Genomic DNA, 20929 nt, shown 5'->3' on the forward strand with positions numbered 1-20929 from the left:
GAGGGGCCGGGGCCGGGGCACGGCCATGCCGTGGGGGAGCCCCCGCGGGCCCAGAGACACCGGGCCGGTACCGGCGCCGCCACCAGCGCGCCCGCCGTAGGGACGGCGGCGACAACGACGACGACGACAACAACAACCGGGTCCGCGGCGGCGAAAGGGGCCGGGCTTGCGAGGAGGCGGGCCCGGCCGCCGCCGCCTCCCCCCGCCCGCTGAAGAGCGCCTGCGAGGGCGGGCGGCGCGGCACAGCACGGCTGGGCTCGGCTCGGCACAGCTCAGCTCATCTCATCTCAGCCCACCTCGGCTTAGCTCGGCTCGGCGGCAGCGCCCACACAGCCGCCGCCGGGCGCCCGCCCCCCTTCCTCCGGGACTCTCCGCTGGGATCAACCCGCCGCTGGTGCCGCCGCCGCCGCTGTTGTTGTTGGCCGGCTCTGCCCCATCGAGGATATTTTGGCTCCCGGAGAGGCAGCGGCGCCGCTTTTTTTGTTTTGGATTCTGCGTGTGGTGCCGGTGCCGCCGCCGCGGAGGGACGCAGAGGAGCGGGCGAGCGCCGGGCTCGGGGGCCAGGTGAGGCGGGGGCGGCGGTGGGGAGGGGGCCGGAGGGGGGCGGCGCGCCGGCACCCACCCACCCTCCCCCGCTCCGCGCTGCCCGCTCCGCCGCGGGCTCTCGGCGGCCGCCCGGGGGAGCCGCGCACGGCCCCAGGCCGCCGCGGGCGGGGGCGCGGCCGGACCCCCGGAGCCGCCTCCCCCGGGGCCGGGGAGCGGGCAGACCCCGCGGGGCGGAGGGGGCGGCCGCGGCCGGTGCCCCCCCCCCGCCCCGGCAGTGGAGCCGGCGGGGCCAAGCCCGGCGGCGGGCGGGACGCGCGTTCAAAGCGGCGGTGGCCGGGGGCGCGTAGTGCAGGCGGCTGCGCGCCGCCAGGAAAGGGTTAATGGGCAGCGCGCACTCTGGCTTTGGTTAGTACTTTAAAGGGAGTTAAAAAATGTTGGGCTGTGTGATCTCCCCATAGAACTTTTATGTGGGCGAGTGTGTCATATGTGTGAAAAGTCATAGCAGCTCTCGGCTATCTCCCTCATCGGCGCTTGGGGAGCCCAGCAGTTGCGCGGGGGATCGGCGCTCCTAAGGCGGGCGGTTGCCTCTTAACCTCTTGGTACGAATTATTTTTATTTAGTCAGGAGCCTGAATTTGCCATTTAAAAACAAAATAAAATTAAAACAGAAAGCGGCGGAGGTCACGTTTGCAGGCACTAGCGTGGTTTAGTCCTCCTTGTGGATGATTCCCGGCTGAATCCAGCTGTGGGCAAACACCTGGCTGTTGCTGAAAAGAAGTTGATCAGAATTCAGGAGTATTAGTTAATAAGTGCCTGATCCTGTTGACCCTGTTCTGGTTCACCCACTCAGCTATGCGGGGGTGTCGAAGAAGGTGTCCTGCCAGTTAAACCAATTATAGCTGGCAAGTAGCAGTCATCAGCATTAGTGGAGGAGTTGGAAGTGAGGCCCAGTCGCACTGTTCAGTGCAGTAGTGTCTTCTGAACTTAAACAGCAGCTCTCGAAGTCCATCAGAAAGCCAGCTTTAACCCGTTGTGTCGTGAAAAGCCATATTGCCTTTTCAGCTCCGCTTGTCTGGCGATACCTCTGTAAGGGTTTCAGATCTCAGGGCTGGCAACTTGTACTGCAGAAGCTGATGTACCGTGAGCAAAGTCTCTGTAAAGAAATTCAGAACAACATGAGAGATCTGGGTGGAGGAAGAAAAGTGGAGTGTTACAAAACATGCTGAAGATCTTCATGTGTTATTAGACTGGTGCACAGGCAAGGCCACAGAACAAATGAGCCGCCTAGCATAGAGAAACAGTGACTTGGGTTAATAAGCAATGCCATGTAATGAAGGCTCTGTATAAACCTTTTGTCTTAGGACCCTAAACATGTCTAAAGAAACAAACAAACAAAAAACCACCACCACCAGGAAGAAGAGAATCCCAGACCTTTTAGTCAGTGGGAAAGTTCCTAACAGGATTTGTGTAGAGGCCAGGATTACACCTGAAACAGTGTCAGAAATCTTATTTGTAGTCCTAACTGGGAATCAGATCTAAATTTACTAAAAATGTGTGTAATGTTTTCACAAATACTTTCTGATTGGTAAGGCTTACAGCTACTTATCTCTAGACACCAGGGCAGATTTCAAAGGCAAAACAAAGGGTGTTAGAAATTGCCGTATACTTTCCTAAAAGCCTGGCCAAATGCAAGGGTAAACAGTTGTTTAAACTGGCAAATTTAATGAAAAGATTAGAATGCTTGCTGAGTGAGACTCATGCTGTGTAAAATTCTTTGCTGCTCAATGAGATGTGTAATTTAGATTAAATATTTGTACATGCTATTTGAGGTAAAAACCATCATTCAGTAGATTGCACTTTTGGGTAACATTAATGATGTGTAAGTCGAATATTCCTTTCATAGTCAGTTGATCTATTTTATTTCAGTGATAAGGCCCATACATCTGATAAGTGAAGTGGAAATGGGCCTTTCAGGTTAAGGACTCTTGATTTTATTTTATTTTTTTTTTTAAAGTGATCAACTGTATAAGAGGATGAAAGCGTTCCTTGTCTTTGTCTGTTGGACGTTTTTATTTTCTTCTTTGCTTATATGGATAGCACTTGAATGTGTTGTCATTTTAACAGGCTGGGTTTATTTTGCTAAGTTCCTAATTTGCTACCTTTATCTGAGTTTAAGATTGTATTTTGATTTCTCCTTCTGTTAACAAGGCTAACGAGGGAATTTGCTTGTAATAAGTGATCACAGTTTTATGAAAATATTAATAGTGTCCTGTGCGACTGTTTAATATAACTGCACATTTTCAAACAGTTTCTGTGGAGCAAGAGAATTTAGCCCAGTCCTATGAAAAAGAAGGAAAATTGTTGAGAGACAACTTGCCAGAGCATAGTCTGATAAGCTATTATCCACCGACACCTGAATTACAGCATCATGATAAACCTGAACAATGGCCATAAAACTGGCTTTATTCCTTATGTTTGATCCCTCCCATAGGTCGGTAAAAGGATATGAATCTTATCACTCTTTTCCGTAAGTGATATATAGAAGAACGAGTTATACAGGCCTTGCACAACCCTGTTCCTGGCAATGCAGGCAATATGATACAGCTTTGACTTCAGTAGCATAAACATATTGATGGTGGTTCCATCACCAACTCTAAAAAGGGTATTTAACTGGATAAACCCTTTTCAATTAAAATTTAGGCCCTCCAAAGCTTTATAAATACGTTAATCCCATGTTTACAAAATGTGCAGGATAGCATGGTTTGGAGATGCTTTGCCTAGTAGAGGAAGCAGGTTGCTTATACTGGGTATTGGCTTCAATGATTATTCATGAAGGAGTGAAAGGGATGAATGTTAGTACCTGAAGGTGTATCACATTGAGCATCTGTCCCTTCTCTTTCTTCCTTTTGAAAGCCAAAGTTGAAAGAGAATCATGGCATGTAAGCAGAAATATAGTAAGCAAGAATAATGCAAAACTGAATGTTTAGCATAATGGATGAAAGTTGGAAAATATCTCAAAGCAATAGATACTTGTTTGATAAAGGACTTCTGTCATCTTTTCTGACTGACAGAATAAGATATTAAAAAGAGAATAAGATACTAAAAGCCCTCACATTGGATAGTAGAAGATAACCATCCTCTTGTTCACTCATTTAATAAAATTTTAACACCAGTGATGCCTATGGAAGGTCTTCTAGTTAAAAAGCTGCTTAAGCAAGATGGGAATTGTGCCCTGTGTGGTCAGGATGCAAATGATGAGAAGGAAAACTTTCGCTGTATCTCATTCTGAGATCTGTTTTGCAGTTTGTACTGAAGCAGTGAGATACATCTGTTAACACGCTTGCTTTGTCGGTATCAACTTTTTTCATGTGACGCCTCTGATTTTTTCAGATGAGTGATTTTGGGATCAGGAACATGGATCAAGTAGCTCCTGTGTCTAACATGTACAGAGGGATGCTCAAGGTGAGTACTTTTGAGCTGTCACCTTCTAAACCTAGCTGGGGCATTTCTCAGCTAATGCATTTATTGTATTATTAATCCTAGCACAGGAATTGTGTAACCATGCCAAGGTGAACACAGATATTCAGGTTTTAATTGCTTGCTTGTAACCTCTAATCTTCGAGAGTATTCCCACTGAGTTCAGTAAGATGTGAAAAGCAGAACTGAAACAGGAACGTGTAAAACTTACACCCCAACCTTCTCCCCCAAGGAGGCTCCCTCCCTCCATCCCCCTAAATCCTAAGAGTTTGAAAATAAGAGGTAGACAAGAACTGATCTCAAATTTGTTGGGAGCTGGTGGAACCTTTGCCTAAATAAAGGCTACGGGATTGGCAGTAGGGGTTGTCTTTATTTTTTTTAACTTGATGAGACTGGCAGAGGGCTGTTCCGATATGACTGTTTAAGTCTGATTCATTCAGAAAGACTGTATGAAAAAAAAAGTAGGTTATTCACTTACTACATACAACTGTGTGAAATGGAAGTCTAGTGCATCCTAAGGAAATCAAAGGTAGTTGTTAAACATACTTTAGATAGACTGCATCTGTTATTTTGTTTGAAAAGGACCTTACAAACCAAGGACAAATGAGAAGCAGACTATAAAGACTCAGTTTTTAAGGGCTTCCCTCATCTACATTCATACAAGTTGCTTTTTATCCCAGTATCAATTTTTTACACAGCATTGCTTAATGGAAACCAAATGAAGTTAGGAAGACACTTTCTGCTCTCATTAACTTTGAGAAAGGTCCATGTTTTGAAGAATCACTTAGGGAGACTCTGGTATGCTAACTTCTTTGATGTTTTATGTCCCCCTTTAGCTTTCTCTCCTGCCCACAGCAACAACAAATCCACAAGAGATGCCCCAACTTAACAGCTGTGTGCTCTGTAACACAGTGGATGTTCTAAGCAGTTATTTAGTTGTCATACAATTAAGTCAAAATAGAGACCTGTATTCTATTATTTTGTAGCTGTTCGCATTTCTTTTTATTTTGTTCTGTATTAATTACTCTTACATATGTTGAAAAGACAAATAAAATGGTTGCATAACTGATAGGGCAAGCACAATTTATTCTATGTGGGGGTTTTTCCCCTTTTACTTTTATTAAATCCAGAACCTGCTTAAACATTAATTTTCTCCTTTTTGAAATATGAAACGAGCACAGTATGGATTTTACTCATTCACATGCCACAGCATTTTTTCCAGTGACTCAGGATAGGGGTCAGCTATTTACACAAAACACAGGAGTTTCCACATTGCCTTGAAAGAACTTGCCCTTTCTTTTGGGTACTAGTGATGAGTCAGTGCTTTTATCTAGTAATGTATAAAGAATCTTTTACTAGCAGGTTTGGCAATTGTTATTAACTTGTTTTATTCAGATGTGAGCCTTTTCACAAGTTGGCTTTGACTAGTTTTGGAGGGTACCTGAACCAACCATACACAATTTGTCTCTGCTGACCAGTGGTCAGTGGAGATTTCTGAACGCAGTTAACTGAGGCATGATACTGTTTACCAGCTTTTTCTTCTGTGGAATGTATGTTTGCATAATGTATGTACTAGGATGCATTGCAGTTTGTTACAAAATACAACTAAAAAATTATGGTTCCTTGTTTCTTACTAGGGATAATGTAATTTGGGGAGAGGGGTGACATGTGGCACATAAAAGACACCCGGTGCAAAAAAGCTCCAAGCCACTTGAAACTTTGTGGTGATATAAAAAGGAAAGTTAGGGAATGTGAGGAAATATTAACACTCATTTGCTGTTCCAGAAATATAGTTGAGGTTGCTTTTGCATCAAACATGAATACTGCCCTGAAAACTCTCTGCCTTGTCCTCAGCTAAATACTCTACCTTGGCATAAGCTGGCAGGCCAGTGGATGCTTAAAACAAATAAGCGTTTGCAGGTTGCCTTTATCTGCAGCTCTCTGGACTGCAGTAGCTGCCATTAGTAAGCTAGAATAACATTTTATTTTCAGGTCTTTTAAAAGTCTCGGTGGCAACTTTTATCCATTCATGCTGCTGGATATTACAGATACAGTTTCCTTGTGACTAATAGGCAAGTTGCATAAGTGGTTTTTTAAAGTTATTTCCTCCTCTGTTAACATTCCCTCTGCCCCCTGAAAACTAATGTGGCTGGGGGGAACTAGTAAAAGTACTAGTATTTCTAGCACAAAGAATTGACACAAGTCAAGTTTGAAAGAAGTTAGATTTTCAAAATATATTTATTGAGTGTTGCCAATATAACAGTAGAATCCATTTTTATCTGGAACATTTTTCAGTCCTGCTTATCCCTTTCTGTATAATGCAGTGTCTCACTAAGCATCTGAGCACTTGAAAGACTGCAAAATGTGGTAGCTGGCAAATCCAGTAACTGAGAAGTCTAAAAGTCACAGCAAAGGAGTAACATCTTTCAAGTCCTGTAAAACTGGCTGTATCGCTTCAAGTGATGTGGTTCCGATTAATTTTGTACTGGAAAAAAAAGCTGCACAAATCTGCTGTATGTCTTGCACTGGAAATTGTTTTTCCATAATTTACTGATCCTGCCTCTGCCATGAAGCACTCATGAAGTGAACAGTCAATTTAAAGGGTTAAGGAAATAAGGATTTCTTTAAAATATAACTGGAAATATATATATATACACACACGTGCATTCTCTATTGTTAAAAGCCTCAATTACAGGAAAACCAAGAATATCCTTGGTTTTACTGTACCCTGAAGAACATGCCACCCACCTAGCACTGTGGTCTGACTGCTAGTTGTTTTGTTTTCATGTACAAGAAGCTATGCTCTCATTGTGCTTATATTTCAAAGGCACAAGTTAGCTGGTTCAAGATAGTGGTTGTGCATGATCTCCAAATCTAGGAAACCTAACCCAACCACATCCTAGCAATGAAGTTGTCAGTGCTCTAGCGAAATGCTCACGTTTTTTATTTATTCTGTTGCTTTGCAGCGTCAACCAGCATTTGACACCTTTGATAGCTCAAACTCTCTCTTTGCTGGATATTTTTTCTCGCTAAATGAAGATCAAACACTTCAAGAAGTGCCGACAGGATTTGATTCTACTTCTTATGGTAACTCTTCACTTTGTTGTTTAGTCCAGTCAGCAGATCAGAAAGAAATTTGTGGGATCTAACATTTCATGGCTATACTCTTACAAGTGCAATGTGGATTTTCCTAAAAATAAGTGTTTTAGTACACAGGCTTCTGTTTACATGCTTGATTTTAACCATGTGAGGTGCTCAGTGGATGGTTGGTGTTCTCTGTGCTGAAAAGGAATGAGATTCAGTAGCCTAATAAGCTGACTGTCCATGGAAAAAGCCTTAGTAGGTATTAAAGCAGAGCTAAGAAGTTTAAAAAAAATTTTTAAAAAAGAAGTTTTATGTGTATTTAAACTTGTAACATCTCAACCATAATTAGAATCCAAGTATTCTGCAAGCTCCTTTCTTGACCCTCTGGTGTTAAATCCCGGTAGGTTTACTCCATACCTTAAAAAACAAAGGTGGGAATGTTTACAGATCTCTTCTTGGTTTTTTGGAGGTTGGTTTGGGTTTTTTTGTTTAGGACAGTACATACCCAGAGTTCTCTACATATCCTTGCCTAAAATCCCTGACAAAGGGAGTTTTGTCCAAAATTTAAGTATTTTACCTGATGCTGCCTTTTGTCCCCTGAGGGTGGGGGGGAACCTCAACCCTCCAACCTCTGAAAACCACCAGTCCTTTGTTCTAATGTGATTCTAATCAGTCATCTGCTCTGGTCAGCAAAGCAAGTCCTAGCAGATATGGAGGATGGGTGTGGTATACACAGAAGTTAAACACAGGCCGGTAATGAGCTCCACTTGCTGGGTCAAGTGGAGCCTGTAGATAGTCTAGGAGAACAAGAAGAGTTGCACAGCTTTGTGAACTGACTTGGAGTCTGCCAAGTTCATCACTTTTATATACCCTGATACCGTTATATGCTTCTAACACAGCAGAGCTCCTTCAAATGCAACCTATGTGTGAGTTTGGAGGCGCTCAGATGTTCAGGAATACAGTAGCAAGTTCGTTGTCTTCAAATTACCTCTAGCTTAATGACACCAATCAATCACAAACAAAATACCACTAAAAGGTTTCCTAATCTGAAACATCCAGGCAGTGTGGTTCCTTTTCTTCAATTTAAGATGTTTTTCTTTCAGAATAAAATGAGCTGAAATTTTCTGGTGAAAATTGTCCAGTAGGAAAGGCTGAGTGAAAGCCAAATTTGTCCTTAAAATTGAATCTACTGGCGAATTTAAAGATCAGTTAAGCAGATTAGTTGTTTATACTGGCATAGGATGGTGCTGGCTTTGGATTTTATTGCATTATTTAGGTGCTGCATACCAGCTTTCTGCTAATCACGCTTGATTGTTTTGGATGGTAGAATAATCTATTACACTATGTAGTTGGGTGATTGAGATGCATGGGAAGATCTGAAATAAAGTCCATCAGGAGGCATTGTTAAATGGTGCAAGCTGGTTCTTCATAACCCTACTATCGGTTACTTAGCTCTCACTAAATGAAGACTATCTGGAGTTATAAGGAAGTCTGAGGTCAAACTATAGGTGACAAAATAGGACTAAGCAGTCTCATATTTCCTTTTTTTAAAAAAAATTAACTGTAAAGTTTCCCTGCAACAAAGGCATTTTTTTGTAACTACTAAGAGTGAGAATCTATATCATGAAAAGCTGCAAAGCTTTAATTTACTGTGATGCCATTTTATCAAATCAGTAGCACAGAGGTTTTAGTGTTGATATATCAGAAAACGGATCTACACTATTTGTTTCTGTTTTGAAAATGCCTAGTTTCTAGCATCCTTTTTTTCAAAATAGTGAAGCAAAAACCTGCCACTTCTTTCACTAGCCTAAAAGTTAATGTATCTTCTGTTTCCCCTCCACCACTTTTCTTTCTTGTAGAGTCGAACAACTGTGAATTGCCTCTGTTAACCCCGTGCAGTAAGGCTGTGATGAGTCAGGCCCTGAAAGATACTTTCAGTGGTTTCACAAAGGAACAGTGTCGGCTGGGTATCCCAAATAGTAAGTGTTTTCTATTTATAAGCTCCTTTTTTTTTTTTTTTTTTAATGCTAAGGAGGAGGCTGAATAGCGGCTCTTTCAAAAGAGAAAGAATGATGTCAGTAGGAAATACAAGAATGGATCCTATGTGAATCTGGCACAGCTTGACTTGGAAAGACCAGACTTGCTGGTATTAAAAATGGGTGCATGGAGAGCTTGTGCTTTGGCAGCATAAGAGAGAATCAAGTAAGCTGAGGACATCTCTGATTACTAGTGAATGCAGATGAAAATAGAGGACTGGTTTGTAGGGTTGTTTTTTTGTTTTGTTTTTTTAAATTCAAGAATACGTTCATTCTGAATTGATTCAGAACTAAGTAACTCAGATAAACAGATTTTTTTTTTCATTCATTATCTTCTAAAGATTATTTGACAAAGGTCAGGAGTTACCTCTAAATGCTGGATACTTTCTGTCTTGTAGATCCCTGGTTGTGGACTGAACAGCAAGTTTGCCAGTGGCTTTCATGGGCTACCAATGAGTTTAGCTTGGCAAACGTGAACTTCCATCAGTTTCTTATGAGTGGCCAAGACTTGTGCAACCTGGGCAAGGAGCGTTTCCTGGAACTGGCACCTGACTATGTTGGTGATATTCTGTGGGAACACCTGGAACAGATGATAAAAGGTAGTTACAGAGCCAGAAAGAACTCTTAAGGCTCTTCTAGCAGGAACAGAAACGGGACTCTTTCAACATTTATTTCACTATGAAGGGCTTTTACTACATGTGAAAACTCAAACTTTAAAACCTGGTTAATAAAAGCATTATCAGAACTATTAATACATTGTTGGTATGCAAAGCACAGATGCAGATATCTGCAGAAATCATTTTCAGTTCAGGCTGAGTACCTATTGTGGTCAGATTTTATTTGGAATAATCGTTGAAATTAATGAGATTAGGATAAGGCTACTGTAATACCCCATTTAAAAAAAAAAAACGAGCTGAACAAAACTTGTTCACTTCTTATTACAGGTTATGTTCCTTCAGTGTAGTGCTTTGAGGTAATTCAGTGAATGAATGTAAGGAAGTCAAAGACACCTAGAGGTGTCTTAGGTGAACAGTGATGGTATTGCTGCAACCCTACATGCTGTGCCCTGTAAGTTCCATTGGGTTTGGAGTGTCACATTCATTAGTTGTATACATTAAGAACTTGGACCTTAAAACACACTGCAGTTACTGTTGTTTCTAAGTTTTATGTTAAAATTCAATTGGTATGATGGTTTTCAAGCCTATTGGAGGTTGGTGAGGTGGTTTGTTTTTTTTTCCAAGAGAAAGAATGCAATGCAGCCCATTAGTAGAAATTTGTGTGAATGATGACCCCAAAATAGTCAAGAGAGTCAGATGGTTTATGTAGCATACAGATCAGACTTTTAAAACTAGAAAACCGTATTTTTTTTTTTCTCTCCTCTCCCCAGACAGCCAAGAGAAAACACAGGATCAGTATGTGGAGAACTCTCATCTCACCTCAGTTCCTCATTGGGTCAATAACAATTCCTTAAGTAAGTATTTTAAGAAATTTGAAGTTTTATGTCTGTATTTATTCTAAGTATGTCACAGATCCCAGTTTAAAAACAAACCAAACACCAGAATAGTTGCTGTGCTTAAGGAGAACACTTGACTTCAGTTGCTACAGCCTTCTTTCCTAGTATTGTTTAATTGTCATCTAATTCATATTGGAAATCTTTTGAAGAGTAAAGGCTTTGAGAAAATCAAATTTCCTCTTGGTATGCCAAAGCCTACATCTGTGGAGCAGAATGACCACTCCCACCTCTAGCAAATGGAGTCAAAAGCTAGCATCACTGGGGAGCAGCAAGAGTTATGTTTAGGCCTTCTCAAAGAAGCGTAGAAGTGTAATAGAGCTTTTGAAAGCACGTGGGATGCAGTTCTAGCTCCCTCAGATTGTTTGATTGGTATTGTATTTCATTCTACCACAGTCAATCTCCAGCTCAACATTATTACACCACTTAATGATGAGGGCCTTATACAAAGCCACTTAAGCTTCTTCAGTTTTTTTCTGTAGCCCTGTAGCTTCCTCGAAGAACAAACAATAGACACATTTGTGGTTGGCAAGTTGTAGAGGGAGGTTTACAGAATCTGATTTGGAGTCCTTTAGATGAGGATCGTCTCACCAACTTCAGTAGCCTTTCCAGTAGGCTGCAGCATCTATCACTCTCTTGCATCTTTCATGGGAAAATCACTTCTTGATGGCACAACTGTAGTGAGATGCTGGAGGTGTATTAGTCTATTTAAGGGTCTGCAGGGAAAATCATCCAATTAATTATTTTATTTCTTTTGTCAGCTGTTAATGTAGATCAGAACTCCTATGGTATGCAAATGCCTGGATACCCTAAAGCCCTTGGCTATCCCAAACCCAGTCTCCTGACTGATGTCTGTCAGACTTCCACAGGACCAAATCTCCTCAATCCAGAACAGGAGTTTTCATTGTTTCCTAAAACCCAAGCAGATGCTGTTGGTGTGAACTACTGTGCAGTAAATCAAGATTTTCCAAGAAGCAATCTGAACTTGCTGATAGATAATTCTGGTGAGTCATTATCTGCATGATAACCGTGTGTCCAAGGCCATAGTGTATATGTCTTTTCCTCCTTTGCATAGTTTATATATGGATGCTAGATTGAGGGGAAAGAAAAAAACCCAACACTTCTTTGTTTTTTGTTTTATAAAGGTAAGCTTAGAGAACATGAATCTAGTGACAGTGGTGCAGAAAGTTACGAAGGCTCAGATTCGATGTTACAGTCCTGGAACAGCCAGTCATCACTAGTGGATTTACAGCGTGTGCCATCCTATGAGAGTTTTGAAGATGACTGTAGCCAGTCCTTGTGTCTGAGCAAACCTACAATGTCTTTCAAAGACTATATTCAAGAACGAAGTGATCCTGTAGAGCAAGGGAAACCAGTTATACCGGCAGCAATTCTAGCTGGCTTTACTGGTAAGTAGTATAGCAAAATGGTCACTCCTTTTTTTTATGTAACATCAATATTCTCTATAAACATGTACCGTGGTGATAAAGTTGTATACTTGTAAGGTATGCCTTACAACTTAGTCAGAGACTACTACTCGTAAAGAGTTTTAATTTTAAATGTCCCTAGAGAGAGTCTCATAGGACTATCTAGCTAAACCAAGAACAGGCAGGTACATCAGAACATGTAACAATCAAATGTGCTTGTTGATCTGTTTGAAAAACAGGGAATCTTGGAAAAAATCTTCCACATTTGGGAGTTTCTGCAGTTATTGGCTTGCCTATTAAGATCTTGTCCCTACTGAAATTAATTTTTCCTCTAGAACATTTGCCAAGCCAAGGACTGCAGGACAAGCCCTGAAGCTTGAAGTGCAGCTGATGGGAGGTGGGCGTGAGGGCTAAAGGATCCATATGAAAGGGAAAGACCGAGCTTGTGTCAAATCCTGTGTTTCCATAAAAAAGCTTGCTTGTCTTAGTTTTAACATGTTTAGGAACAGATTTGTTATCAGGAAGAATCCTAAGGTTTTTCTCTATATTAAAAAAAAAAAAGGTAAATCGGAGTATACAAGATCTATCTTGTGGTATGAGTACGGTCACATACACTGGATGTGGTAGGAGCTTGCAGAAGTATTAATTGTAGTTTCTCCCTGCCCCCTCTCTCTTAACAGGCAGTGGACCTATACAGCTATGGCAATTTCTTTTGGAGTTACTGACTGACAAGTCCTGTCAGTCATTCATTAGTTGGACAGGAGACGGATGGGAATTTAAACTTGCTGACCCAGATGAGGTATGTGCCTAATTTTGATGAACAGAAAGATTTAGGGTCTGATCTGCCATCTGTGGGCCTAGTCTTGAGTATAAAGCATTTATATGATCAGACATTTGCTGAAATCTCATCTGCACATGCTTTATTGTACGGTCAGGATTGCTGTGGGATGCTTCCCCCCTCTTCTCTTACACAGGGATATCAGCAGTTGCTTGTAGTTATGAGGAACATGTTGTATAGCTTGAACCTTAAAGGTAGTATACAAAGTTAGTTCTTTTGACAGTGTAATACTGTAGGTTACCTTAACGGATGTAGTTGAATCAACAGTGTCTGGGATTACACAAAGGAATGGGGAAAGTGCCCGCCACATATTGCTGTTTTAGATACACAGCAAATACGTTACTTCTGCTTTTGAAAAATTTTGGGAACTTACAGCTTTAGTCATTAAAAACAAATAAAATGCATTTTCATTTTCTGATAACTGTTATCAGTAGGAAAGTTATTGTATTAAGAGACATGATATAAAGTCCACTGAAGCCTTTACTAAAAAAAAGGAGGAGAGGGGAAATCATTAACTCCAAGGAACTTCATATAATTCAACTTCCATTTAAAGAATATCCCATACCGCACAATAGCAAATCAGTGTTTAAATACTGTCATCTTGAGAGTGGAGACTATATTGCTTACAGACTTGATCTCCTTAAACACGTTTTGGCCCATCCACTATAAATAGGTATCCTTTCCACTGATACTTGCCATCAGCCACTTTCTCCTGAAGCTGCTGCAAATAATTGTCTCTAAGCACGTTCAGCTGAAGGGTCAGTCACCAACTCTTCTCTTACTTGAGTTTGGAACACCTACAGCAAATAAAATTCTCTGAGAAGGGGTTTTAATAACTGTGTTTATCATACACTGACTAGAAGAACGTGGCTTGAATAAACACTTTGCATTTTGCTTTCTTTTTTGGACTGACAGGTGGCACGGAGGTGGGGAAGGAGGAAAAACAAGCCAAAAATGAACTATGAGAAGCTCAGCCGAGGCCTACGCTACTATTATGACAAGAACATCATCCACAAGACTTCAGGGAAACGCTACGTGTATCGCTTTGTGTGCGACCTGCAGAACCTGCTGGGGTACACGGCGGAGGAGCTGCACGCAATGCTGGGGGTGCAGCCCGACACAGAGGACTGAGCCCAACAGCGTGATGCTGCATGGGTGAAGATCACGTGTTGGGACTGTGTCTGGGAACCATCTGCAGTCAGTTCTTCTAGCTGATCAGATGGGTGCAACTGTTGGGAAATAAGGACCTTAACCAATTTTGTAACCAGGGAGAGCTGGAAGGAAGTGGCCTTATTTCATCAGTGGCTTCGGGTGTTGCCATGTCAGGCACTTGAGCAGCATGGAAGTCAGCACAGACCCTAGCTCTGTCATGAAGACATGGAAATGCTCTTGGGTTAAGCATTTCGACTACCTGTACTGCCATGTAAAGCGTTTTGACTACTTTTGTGCTGCCTTGTAATAATGGTTTGGCTTTAAAACCAAAGGTTGGATGAGAAACCAGTGATGCAGCAGAACTATTGCTTGGATATTTTAAAATACCATCATCCTTGCTTACATCTGACATCATGCAGTTTATTTAAAAAAAAAACCCCAACTAATTTATTTTAAATGAGCAGTAAGGAAAATCAATGCTAGTTTTGTTCTAAAGCACGTTTTATTATTACTACTCCAGAAATGTGCTGCATAGGTACATAAACACTCTGTGTCTGAAACCAGATGTAGCAACTGTTAACAAAAAAAAATGACCCTTTTAAAGAAGGGAAGGAAAATCATACCATTTCAATATTCAGTTTGTATATATTCTGCAATTCTTTTTGAAACTCCTATTTAACAGATACTGTATAGTGTAAATTAAACTAATTGTATGTGTGTTTTGAAATAGGATGAATGTAAACTTATCAAACTTTTTTTCATGTTTGTCTAGGATATACAACCTTCTGCAAATATTTAATTGGCCTGAGAGACAACATAAGTGCTCAGTATGCATGCATATGGTATGCCTATGATATGAAGTGGGGGTGGGGGGGTGGGGAGGGAGGGCTGGCTCAGTATTTTGCCAAGACTGAAGCTGGCAATTCTTTGTGCATTTTGGCATTTTTACAAGAAACTAATGTTATATTCTGGGACATAAAGGGCCTGTTTGTTGTTTCTTCTGTAACTGAAAATGAAAATATTAATATGGATAAAATTACCTTTTTTCCTTTATAAATGGCATATGTTTTTCAACTCTATGCATGTCCTTTTAAAAAAATTTATATACAAGCCTTATTTTTTCAGTTGACTTGTCTCTTCTTCCTGCAGTTTATCCTGTATGATTAAAATATGAATTCTATTTTTGGAAATAACTGTGACTCCTTTTCAAAGATCAGGAGGGATTTATGTAGCAGCTATTTTTACTGCAAAAAAAGAAAATTCACTGGAAAAATGTACTTTGTAAGAAAGCTTTATTTTTTATCTGAGCTTGATGTACATCTAAATGTGTGTTGTACAGTGTGAGAGGTTTAAAAATATGAGTCTTTATTAAAACCTCTTGACCAAGAAAATATCACATGTGCTTTTTAATTTGGAAAGTTTCAGAGGAGATAACTTTTTGTTTGTTTGTTTGTTGGTTCCACCCTTTCCATTCTACTACCACCACCCTAAACTTTTGCAGGACTAAAAAACAAAAAACAAAATAACCCAAACTAACCAGATTTATGGGTGTAGGGAGCTTGTTGGAGAAAATTCTGCAAGAGTGGGTAGCTTGATGGTCTTGAACCAAGCTAAATGTACGCAATGACTCTGTGTCAAGTTAATGCCTTTGCTGTGGCTCTGAGAGAAACCTAGCAGTTCTGCACCGTGGTGTGAATCAGTGTGTAAACTGATGGGTAAATATATGGAAGAACAGAGGCATGTTAAGACTACTTATGCTTAAACTGTTCCTGATTCTATACTGTATAAAGAAAGCATACTGTCCTAACTATTTTTAGCTCATACTTTTTTCCCTCCCTCCACCTTACAGAAAAGCAGGAAATATGGAAACATTTGCTCTTAAGCATGTATTTAAAAAGTAGAAAATGTAGCTATTCAAAAAAAATGGTGCTTCCCCCTAGGCTTCTTGATCTTTCTACCAAACTGTGGCTGTGTTTTGATGTGGCTTTCATTTATAGCCATGCTGGTTTTGTAGCATGTTAAAAATGTGGAGAAAAAAGATGGGTGGGTTTTTTTGAGAATGCATTTCTAAGTGGATGGACCTGAAAGGGTAGGTGTGTGCCTTGTAGATCAGCCCTGGTCTTCCCTGAACAGCTACAGCCACTGTCCTTCAGCCTTACCTTTCATTGTCCCTGTGAAGGAAAAGAAGCCTTCCACCTCCTTTATCCCTTCACGTCAGCCACTGCTGCAGGCTGAGATGCCTCTCGGTTGGTGCTGGCCCACAGACTGGTCTCACACTAACAGTGAAGAGGAGGTAAGGGTGTAGAGAGCTGTGATGCACTGAACTAAGCCAGAACTTGGCACAAAGAGGAGAAAAAAAAACTTCAAACCAACAAGCTTTCCTGGCCTTAGGATAACACCCTTTAAAAGGTAGTGCTACATATTACCTGCCTTTAAGCTATGATCCTAATGAGGGGAGACACCTTATTCTGCAGGAAATCATGTATGGTCTGTCACGACAAATGGGTTTTTTTCCTGGGTGTCTTTCTCGTGCTGCAGAGCCCTAACAGTCCTCTCAATCTGTACAAGTTTCGTTTTCAGTCTCTTTTCTCTGAACGCAGAAATTTCTTCATTTAGACTGAAAGCTTAGCTGTTTCTTGTGTGCGTGATCAATGTTAGCTTCTACCTAGAGACTAAAGGGAAGTTGTTTATTTTCCTCCCTCAGCAGAAAGATAAATTTCATCATAGCAGAAGTAACAAAGCATCCCAATGCACGCAACCCATACTAGTGTGTCTTCCAGAAGCAAAACCTGGTATCCTGCACTGGTCAGGGTCAATGCAGCAGTCCAACCTGTAACCCAATGTGACCCAGAAGACAATTATTAAAGGATATTTTGTCACAGCACACACAGAGAACACCACTCTGTTTTTTCAGCCACCCAGCATCAAAGAGGCTGTTGAAAGTAATCTGGCTAAATTCTTCACCTTCTTCATGACTTGCCTCTCTGCCCTTCCAGCTTGCCAGCTTTCCTCATGAGACAGCAGTCAAAATAAAGTCTTGCAGTTGGCACCTACCCGTGGTTGGCATGTCACCTCTAATAACAAAGTTCAGCTTCAAAGCCTTCTTCACTCTTTTTTTTTTTTTTTTTTTTTTAAGTTAGAAAAAGGTACAATCCCATCCTAAGTAAAACAACACCTCCGCTTTGAGAAATCTATGAGCCACAAACACTCGACAACCAAGAGGCTGTTTTGGGAAACCTCTGTCTACTGCACTCAATTCTTACACTCGCTTTAGGTCTCAGCTGTTGGCCACCATCAGGTGGAGAGTAGGACCATGAGAAATGGGGTAGATGATGTATCACTTATCCCAGTACTATATCCCCACCACTGGGAGTAGGATCAAGTAAACCTGGCCAATCTGCTGGTCCATTCCTGCTGTGATCCCCCAGCAGCCCCCTGCAGGTTCAACCTGTTGGAGGGGATACTCTGCTCATTTCTTTTACTACTGACTTAAGGACTTCTTGCCTTCCCTGACCTGTAAGGAAGCTCCCTGGCCTCTCTCTACCGACTTGTCCTCAAGCATTGGAGACCAACACCTCACGCAGGGGCTGAGGTACACCAAGGTTTTGCTCAGCAGCAAAACAAAGTTGGTGGTCACTGCACATTGAGCTGATGATTTCAGAGAGCTGTCGCTGATGACTCTGAGATCTATTTGCTGGTAATACCATTTCTGGCATTACTCTCGGTATATACATCCTGTCTGGGTTATTTTTCCTTGCGTGTATTACCTTACATTAATCTACGCTGATACTCATCTGTCACCTCTTTGTCCACTCGTACCATGCTGCGAAGTCCTCCTGGAGTCAAATGCCACCAGCACTGTGGCATTTGACTACTCAAACTACTTAGTATCATCTGCAAACTTGGAGGTTTCACTGTTTACTCATTAGCCTGGGATTTCTGGCCCTGGTCAGAGCCAAGGTGGCTGTTCTTATGCTAAGGACCAAGCAGGCTGCTGCAGTATTCAAGCCTTCTTCTGTTTTCAATTCCTAGCTCTTCCACATGTTTCTGGGTGGCTCCAGGTAAAACACTTCAAGACTGACCCCCTCTGACAGGGCTGCTGCTATTCTAATATAAACTCATTCACTCACCTTTATGCATGTGACTAGCTGCACCAAGGTGGTGTTCTGCCAAATCTCTTTGGGCTTTCCCTCTCCACAAGAAAGTTGTGGGTCATCACTCTTGTGATGCAGGACCACACTTGGCAATGAACAAGATCAACAGCAGCTTGCACAATATGAAAACACAGCATCTTGCCCTCAAGAGGGTTCAGTAAATGACTCTGAAACTACAGTACCCTATAAATGTACACCAGACACTGGAACTTCTTGTATTCTTGCTAAAAAAGCCTCCTGGAAATGAAAGAAAGCAAGAAGTAGAAAGCAATATACATGTTTGCAGCACTAGTGGAAAGCCTTTTTGATCTCCTCTCCAAGGATGGTCCAAATTTTGACAGAGTAAAGGATTGCCCTATTTCAGCCACTGCGGTTTATCTTTCATCTCCTGTTTCTCTTTTTTTCTGTGTGAAGTGGAGCACTAGTTCAACCGTGTGTGTTCACACAACCATGTGACTGCAACAGTACTTCATGTGCTAGACACATGAATACTCAAAATGCTAAAGAGGGAATAAAAGGCATCCCTGTAAGCAAGAAGAACAAAAAGTTCAGCCCAGGGTGCACGATCTTTGAGAAAGATATCTAGTATCTCATTTGCAATGCGTGCCATGTGATGTGTAGTCTGGAACCACACAATACTAGATGTTATTAAAAATAAATAAAATATGTTGGCCTGTGACAGCATAATTTGTCAAACTGGCAATTTTGGCAAACTGAGATTTTCAAGTGATAAGTATTGTTTATGAATAGAAGAGTTTTAAGATAATTCTGTGGTTTGGAGAAGAAGCATCAGATCCCACCATTTTTCTTCCTTCTACATCTACCTCTGTTGGCATTCACAACATAAATGATGAGCTTAACAAAATACAAGGAGTAACAAGTATAACAAGTATAATGAAATCTGCATATGCAAAATGGTATGTTCTTTGTAAGATATTTTTCCCAGACGCTCTCTAGATAGCTAGCAAAGTAGCCCTAACTCTCATATAGAAGGTTTGCCGTGATTTTCCATCAAGACCTAAAATGAGAGTGCAAATGCAAAAGTCCTGACACAATTCCTCTGAAGCCTGCATATACAAAAACTATTTGGTTTGTTTATTTATTTATTTTCTTTCACTGTGAGCAGAACCACAAAAGAAAATAGGTTTGTCTATGCATAGCTCAACTTTCAAGTGCTTGGACTGCAGACTGAAATCCAGAGCCCAGGGGAGGTGGGCAAGCTGAGCTGAAAGCGTATGGTTTGGAAATGGAGGGAGCCTTCACAGTGAGTGGTGAATCCCTCTCAGGCCACCAACACTGTGTATCAGGACTGTCTAATCCCACTCTCCTAGCTCCATCCCAGGTACATGCACATGGGGCTTAGGGTAGCACACACAGGGGCTAAAACCTGCAATCCTTCTGGAAAGCTGGTGGCTGTACCTTTCCTTTCCAGAAAACTGGGGCTGGGCTCATCTTCCTGAAGCATTGCCAAGGGAGACGGTAGTGAAGCAATGGCATTCACCCCACTTCAAGTAAAACTCACTTGCCTGCACAGCAAGGTCTGGGGTAGGATCGCTCTGCCACAGGAGGGTTTCCAGCACCCATTGCCTGCCATGGCCCTTTGAGTGAAGTGCAGAAAAGGGGGAAAGTGTTTTCCATGAAATGGTTGCAGGTTAAAACTTAGTCTTGGGTGCAGAGACCAGATTTCCCCTCTCCTTCAGCTGAATGCCTGATTATTAAGCTAAAGAGAGCTGTTCCCACTTGCGCTGCCTCTCTTTGGCCTGATGAATCTTGAATCAATCTTCTTTTTTTTTTTTTACTTTCTTTTTCTTTTTTTTTTTTCCTGACAGAAGGCAAAGAGCAATCTAGCAGATGCAGTTCTTCCATTTAGCTTCCTCCCATTCGCAGGGAGCTTTCGTTCTCTTACAGGGTGCTTTTTGCCCTGCGGAGGAAGAGGAGTTCTTCCAAAAGAAATATAATTCCTCCTACATGCCTTTGAACAGACCTGTTTGTTCGTTTTTCCCCATCTCAAGTGCCAGCCCCTGGGAGATGCCAAGAACCCACGTCTCTTGCTGAAGTCAGGACCAGGTCCCAAACCCCCCGTCTTGCACGCAACCTGCCCCACAGCCAGCCCTGCTGCTGGTGAGCCAGCGGGGATAGTTTCTGCATTAGGATGGACTGGTTTTGAACAGTTTCCTCCATGGCCTGGGCACAACACTCCTTTTCTTCCTCATCAGGATTCTACATCTACTGGCTTCCCAATGTTTTTTTTCTTCTTTTAAACAAATATAGGCATTGTTGTTTATGCAAGGAAAATTCCACTTGCTCCTAAAGGGGCTTTGCCAGAATCCGAAGGCTCAAGATGCATCTTTTCCACAGGCAGTGCCTTCCAGAATTCACAGATCCCTCCTTCTCTCTTTCATACACATGAATACTTCTTGTTACACATTTTTAAGCAATCTCTAAAATCCCCAGCTAGAGCCCAGCACTGTGGTTGAGTCCCCATCCCATGACTTGTGCTTTGCAAGCGAGGAGCAGCAAGAGCTAACAGCAAGGCTGGCCCCTGTGCAGTGCTCCCCATTTTCTGCTGGCTCCAGCCTTAAGCAACTCAGAACTGGGGGATTTAACATCTGCCTTGGCGGAGTCTTGTGCAGACCTTATCCGTACTCAGACAAACGCTGTTTGGTTTCACGGTGCCTGCTGATAAGTCACAGCCACCACACTTCT

At 41.9% G+C, this 20929-nt stretch overlaps 1 protein-coding gene across 1 annotated transcript; it reads left to right on the forward strand.

Moving 5' to 3' along the window:
• The first annotated feature begins 238 nt into the window (after nucleotides 1-238).
• On the forward strand, nucleotides 239-15477 carry ETS2 (ETS proto-oncogene 2, transcription factor). Its single transcript, XM_074903858.1, has 10 exons — nucleotides 239-564; nucleotides 3936-4007; nucleotides 6989-7109; nucleotides 8966-9085; nucleotides 9541-9741; nucleotides 10530-10613; nucleotides 11414-11656; nucleotides 11798-12061; nucleotides 12760-12878; nucleotides 13833-15477. Exons 2-10 carry the CDS (start codon nucleotides 3936-3938, stop codon nucleotides 14046-14048), a joined length of 1440 nt encoding a protein of 479 aa, XP_074759959.1. The 5' UTR covers nucleotides 239-564; the 3' UTR covers nucleotides 14049-15477.
• Nucleotides 15478-20929: the final 5452 nt, after the last annotated feature.

Source organism: Athene noctua, chromosome 1 (assembly GCF_965140245.1).
Source record: "Athene noctua chromosome 1, bAthNoc1.hap1.1, whole genome shotgun sequence".
Lineage (NCBI taxonomy): Eukaryota > Metazoa > Chordata > Aves > Strigiformes > Strigidae > Athene > Athene noctua.